This window comes from Macrobrachium rosenbergii, chromosome 13 (assembly GCF_040412425.1).
Source record: "Macrobrachium rosenbergii isolate ZJJX-2024 chromosome 13, ASM4041242v1, whole genome shotgun sequence".
NCBI classification, from domain to species: domain Eukaryota; kingdom Metazoa; phylum Arthropoda; class Malacostraca; order Decapoda; family Palaemonidae; genus Macrobrachium; species Macrobrachium rosenbergii.
This window is the reverse complement of record NC_089753.1, coordinates 431,854-438,613: the sequence shown is the minus strand read 5'-3', so window position 1 is coordinate 438,613 and position 6,760 is coordinate 431,854. Positions and strand designations below refer to the sequence as shown.

At 37.5% G+C, this 6,760-nt stretch overlaps 1 protein-coding gene across 1 annotated transcript; it reads left to right on the top strand.

Moving 5' to 3' along the window:
* Positions 1 to 520: 520 nt before the first annotated feature.
* Positions 521 to 1,815, top strand: LOC136844602 (zinc finger BED domain-containing protein 5-like). The gene is made up of 4 exons (XM_067113889.1): positions 521 to 608; positions 1,027 to 1,118; positions 1,236 to 1,478; positions 1,645 to 1,815. Exons 1-4 carry the CDS (start codon positions 521 to 523, stop codon positions 1,813 to 1,815), a joined length of 594 nt encoding a protein of 197 aa, XP_066969990.1.
* The last annotated feature ends 4,945 nt before the right edge of the window (positions 1,816 to 6,760 follow it).

Here is a 6,760-nt window from a genome sequence, read left to right as displayed (position 1 = left end):
CAGCTGAAATCTTGTCCAGTCCTTCAGGTCCAAGGGTGGCCTCAGCACGTACACAAAGCAGCAAGGACATCGGCAGTAAATCATTTCGCTTGTATAACGAGAGTTATCTAGAACTTGGGTTTACTTGCTTTGATGACGAGTTTGGTCCAAGACCAAATTGCGTTGTTTGTGGCGTTGTGCTGACAAATGAATTATGACTCCTATGAAATTGAAAAGACATTTAACAACAAAACATAAGCACCTCTCTCAGAAACCTGTGGATTACTTTAAAAGACTTTTGAAAGATAACAAACAACAAAGGCGTAGGTTTGAGAAAAAAGTTAAGGTAGCAGAAAAAACACAGGAAGCAAGTTATTTAGTGGCGGAGCAGATGGCAAAACATATCAAACCTCATTCAGTTGCAGAGCCATATTTTCTTCCAACTTGTGCTGTAGTGAAAACTTTGTTTGGTGATGAGGCTGAAAAAGAAGTAAAAAAAATACCTCTCTCGGTCGACACTATTGGTAGACGAATCAAGGATATGGCGTCTGACATTGAAAAGACTGTCAGTGAGCTTATGAAAGATAAAATGTATGCTCTGCAAGCAGACGAGTCAACTGATATTGGGGGTAAATTCCAATTACTAGTGTTCATCAGATATATTGCTGATAATAAAATAACTGAACAATTTTTTCTCCAGTGCTGTCAAATGATGAACTTACTAGTATTAACTGAACACTGCAGGACAGGGCATATTCTCCTCGGTAGCAGAATATTTGAAAGAAATGGGACTGACATGGAAATTATGTGTGGGAATTTGCACAGATGGTTGTCCATCTATGGTGGGATCAGTAAAAGGTTTCGTGTTATTAGCGCAGAAGGAAAACCCACACCTGATTACAACACATTGTTTCTTACATCGTGAAAATCTTATTGTAAAGACACTTGGACAGGAATTAAAGCTTGTGCTTGAAAGTGTTGTAAAGATGGTAAACTTCATAAAGAGCAGACCAAAGCAGACAAGACTGTTTTCCATTCTCTGTGAAGAAATGGGATCTGCCCACGAAGGCCTTCTCCATACAGAGGTCAGGTGGCTATCAAGAGACAAAGTGTTGTCGAGAGTACACGAACTGAAACAGGTAATGATAGCTTTCTTTACTCTTTAGGGAAACCCTGAATTTTGTGAACTACTGGCTGATGAAATTTGGAGCGCAAAGTTATGCTACCTGGCGGATATATTTGAACATCTAAACAAGGTTAATACTAGTATGCAAGGGAAAAATGAAAATATGTTAACATCATCTGACAAAATAAAGGGCTCGCTGGAGAAAATAAGGCTTTGGAAAGATAGGGTGAGTGATGGCAATGCCGATATGTTTCAAAAGACTGCTGAAGCTAAATACACAGACATCATTCCACTCATCAAGGAGCACCTTGAAATTCTAGAATGGAACATTGAAAAATATTTCCCTAATATATCTGCTGATCAGTATGATTGGGTAAGAAATCCTTTCATCCATGATCCCTCAAGCAAGCCACAACTTAGTATCCTTGAAGAAGAGGCTAAAACTGGAGTACTTGGATATGTCACTAGAAAGCTTTTGGATAAAAATTGAAAAGGAACACCCTCATATAGCCCTAAAAGCCCAGAAAATATTGCTGCAGTTCTCGACCTCATATCTGTGTGAACTAGGATTTTCAACACTCACAAACATCAAAACTAAGAAGAGGTCTAGATTGCTGAGTGTTGAAGAGGAAATGAGAGTGTGCCTGTCCAGTGTACCTCCTAACATCGAAAGAATATGCAAATCCAGACAGTTGCAAGTGTCCCATTAATCAGGTATGCTTAATCTACAACTGGAATGTATGTTGTACATCATTCCAATGTGCTCATTAATTCATCCATATATAATAATAGAAAATAATAATAATAATAATAATAATAATAATAATAATAATAATAATAATAATAATAATAATAATAATAATAATAAGATTATTATTATTAATAATAGTAACAATTATTATTATTATTATTATTATTATTATATTATTATTATTATTATTATTATTATTATTATTATTATTATTACGGTATTACTTCATTATCATAACCATTACCATGTGTGCACACATATTTGAACTAATATTATGGGTAGCCCTACATAGTGCGTACCTTTGTGTCAGTTGAATATGTAGCAGGCTTATATAATAATAGTTATAATTACACTGACAGTAGAGTTGGTGCGCCGTCAAATTCCACGATATATCATTAATGCGCCACTAAGCAATAAAGGTTGAGAATCTCTGTCTTAAGTTCTTGAATTCTTTGTGCATTTTTGGACACGCTTGTCATTACAAGGCCATGACTCCAACTGCAAAACATGTGAAACAATTATGATGTCAGGTAGTGGGAAATGAACCCGCGTCCCATAATCACAAGGTCATGTGGTCTCATTGTGATTATGGGACGTGGGTTTGTTTCCTGTTACCTGACATCATAATTGCTTCGTATATCTTGCACTTGGATCCAAGGCTTTGTAGTGACAAGCATGTCCAAAAAGTGAGAATAATATGAGAACTTAAGAGGGCATTGTGGCTATTACAATTACATATATATCTGGTAAAAAGGTGACCAGTAGATTCTATGCATACACACACACACACACATATATATATATATATATATATATATATATATATATATATATATATATATATATATATATATATATATATATATATATAATCCCCCACACATGGACAGGAGACACTTACCTCATACACCGGTAGCTGTGGCCTCTCTCTCTCTATCATGCAAATCTGGCTTCCCCTTTTCTCCCAAATGCTTCACCCCTTTCTCTCATAAAGCTCTGTTTCTTCTTCTAAAGTGTGTATAAATAAAAAACCTAGTTTACAAAAATAAAGTTTATTATGCAAGTCTAACCACATGCCATGTAAAATGAAAATTATGTATGATAGATAGTAAAACCCACTAGTTACACCCCCCAAAACAAAGATTAAACACTTGCAAGGAAACATAATGTGTGGGGTTTAATTTCATCTCCCACCAAGTCACTTCTCAGTTCCACATTATTTCCAAGTCTCTCCCTAAATAACTTTTCACATCTATTTCATTGCCAGTTCATTTTAGGTGGCTAACATTCCATGACTGATTACGGTTCCTGCCCAAAATATATGTAAGGAACAGAACCATTTCCAATTTAAACTAAGCTCTCATTCAGTTCATGTCACACAGAAATACATGTTGAAAGGAAACAAAGAAATAATCACTGGGAGTTAAACACCAGAAATTAATCACTGGAAAGTTAGTAATTTTCTAAGTTAAATACTTACAGTTTCAGCAAAAAGGGAATCCCGATCACAGAGTATTCCAGCAAGTATTGCTGGTTTGGCTCCTCTAAACTGAATGAATTGCCTTTCAAAAGTCCCCTTGACAGTTAACCATTTCCACAACATACAAACTAATGCACACTTCCTTTGACACACCTAGAAATCCAACTAAAACGGGCAAAGGTTCTAGAAGCTTCGATCTGGAACAGTGACGGGAAGTTCCACCTGCCACATGTGCCGCTGACACCTACTGTATCAAAGGTGATTGTACTAAGGGTGCTGAATTAGCAGATGCCCAGGTCACATACCTTCTACCGGCAAGATTGCTGATTATTGCAAGAGTTCGCATGTCACAAGCATGTGTACAAATACAGAAGTGCACACGTGCAAAATATATACATACATATACATATATATACATATGTATATATATATATATATACATATATATATATATATATATATATATATATATATATATATATGTATGTATGTATGTATGTATGTATATATTTTGCGTGTGTGTGTAGTTGTGTACTTCTGTATTTGTATACGTGCTTGCGACATATGAACTCTTGCAATAATCAGTAATGTTGCCGGTAGAAGGCATGTTTCTTGGACCTCTGCAATCAGCACCCTTAGTACAGTCACCAGATACACACACACACATATATATATATATATACATATATATATATATATATATTATACATATATATATATATATATATATATATATATATATATATATATATATATATATATATATATATATATATATATATATATATATATATATATATATATATATATATATATATATATATATATATATATATATATATATATATATATATATATATATATATAATATACAGTATATGTGGTTTTGGGGTTGTTATGCCATAACCTTTGACACAGCCATCCAACACTATCTGGCAAGTGCTCATTTAACATGGTATAGTAAATGTTACCATTCAGTAACATTATTCTCTAAAAAATACTAAACTGCCAAGGTCATAGTACTGGGAAACAACCCCAAAACCATTCAAGTAGCAGGGAATTTTGCTACTTCGACACATGAGGATCATAAGGGTCAGACACCCGGCGTCTCCTCACCCTCCCCACCCTTCTCCCACAGGACACTGTAAATGTTGCCCCATCACTCCACAAAACTCTATGCCACTTCTCCAAGCCCCAATCCTCGTATTTCTGTGAAAATGCCTTCCTATCTATAATGTTTCGAGCACTCGGTATTGGCTTAACCTTGGCATGAAAGCTGCGATACTTTAAATCCTTTGCCAAATGATCGCTTATGCACCTCACAGAGACATCCTGCAGATCATCAGGAAAACCTTCTCTCACTTTTTGAGCTGTAAGGGAGGGCTGGTTTTCCAATGCATGTTTTATTTTGTGTGAAACCCACTCAGAAATTTTCCCTGGGACGCCCACTTCTCAGAAGAGGTGTTGGAATGTTCGACTCGCCATTTGCACGATATCTTGCCTACCACTTCTGAACAACTCTTTGCTTTAATTTAAGCTTCTCGGCTATGAGCCCAGATCTCTTTGTAAAGGGTTATGATAGACACAACAACATCCCTTTCCAGCTGTTTGCCTGGAGCCATGGGACTCGAGAAAAATAACACTGAATGTCCGAAACCATGCTCGAACACGGCCCATTCAGTAAACAAAAGATCGCGAACTGAAGCCCGTCAGCTACATGTCACGTGAGTAATAAATAGCAGTTACTCATTTTTATCTCGGGGGAAACATCAATTAAGTTCCAAGCAGTCAGAAAAACATTTTTTCCCCTTTGAAAACAATGGGAGGGGATCTTTAAGAAATAGCTATAAGTTCGTGCGTTTTTTTTTTTTTACCCTGCACAAACTTTTCACTTCTGTGATATATATATATATATATATATATATATATATATATATATATATATATATATATATATATATATATATATATATCTTGAAGAAGACCTTATTCGAGGCAAACTTCATTGAAAAGAATGGCACTGTTTGCCACTGAGTTTATAATTCGCCTTCTCAACTTGGCCTTAAATTTCTTAGTTTCAACTGGTAAATTATAAAGCAGCTGTCTGAAGTTCATTTATTACCCCGATGCTTCAGTAATTCTTGCAACCATTGAAAGGGGATGAATGGCATCAGGGGTACATGCAGGGAATGTTTATACTCGAAAGTGGGTTAACAAAGAAGGGAGGTGATTTTTGACTGGTCCATCTTATTCAGGAGCTCTCCTATTGACTATAAGTCTGGCTGGCCGACTGGGGTGCTGATTGGTTGGAGCCGAGGAGGGTGGCTGTAGCATTGTTTCAGGGGCATGCCTTGTTCTCCTCATAGTGGTTGGTAGGAGGCAGATTCCTGAGCGACATTGAAAGTAAGTTTCCACCAGAGAATGGAAAGGGTCTCATGGAAGCATAGGTGGAGGTGGTCCATGTTGCTGTTGAGGGCTGTGGTATTCCTTATTATCTGCTGGCATTGGGGACATTACCTTATTCCCTCATGCAGTGCTGGTACACTGCCCCTTCATGTGGATGGATGGCAATTCTCTTAGAGAGGTGAGTTGCTGTCATACCAATGTGAGAATGGTGGCATCCATTCTGGGGCCATAGTATTTGGTAAACCACTCCTCCCCTCTTTGTGGGATTGCTGCTGACAGAGGGGCTGTTTTTCATGAGGCAATGGGCAGCCCTCTGACCTTTAAGAGAGATCACAAGGTCGACTGTTGTGACTACTTCAATATGGGTTATATGAGCCAGAATGATGTTCTTCAGGGCTGCCTTCCCCTTCTTATACTTCATATTCATGTATCTCGTGTAGAGTAATTTTATGGTCTTTGCTCCCTCCTGAGGAGCATGGCTCTTCCACTGAGACCACCTGTTGATGCCATTCCTCAGCACCCTTACAGCTTGATGATAAGAATACCCAGGTTGAGCAGTGGGAGAGGGCACAACTGATGTAGGCATTTATTACTGATGTTTTGAATTTATCTGGGCACTCTAGATAGCCATTGGAGCAGAGCCCAATTTCGAATGGTTTCCTTTAGACCTTCATCTCGAAGCTGTTTGGAGTGCTGGTAACATGGCTGCCCAAAAAGGAAATGGCAACAGTTCTCTTGCACGTGAAGTTGAGGCGCAAGAGAACTGTTGATAATACCATTCTTTTTTTGGGCAGCCAGCCATCTTACCAGCACTCCAAACAGCTTCGAGATGAAGGTCTACAGGAAACTATCCAACATTGAGCTCTGCTTCAGTGGCTATCTGGAGTGCCCAGATAAATTCAGAACATCAGTAATAAATGCGTACATTAGTTGTGTCCTGTCCCACTGCTCAACCTGGTATCTTTGTTGATCTGAGTCCAGAGTCGTACCTGTCTATAGATAAATGTATCCTCCTTTA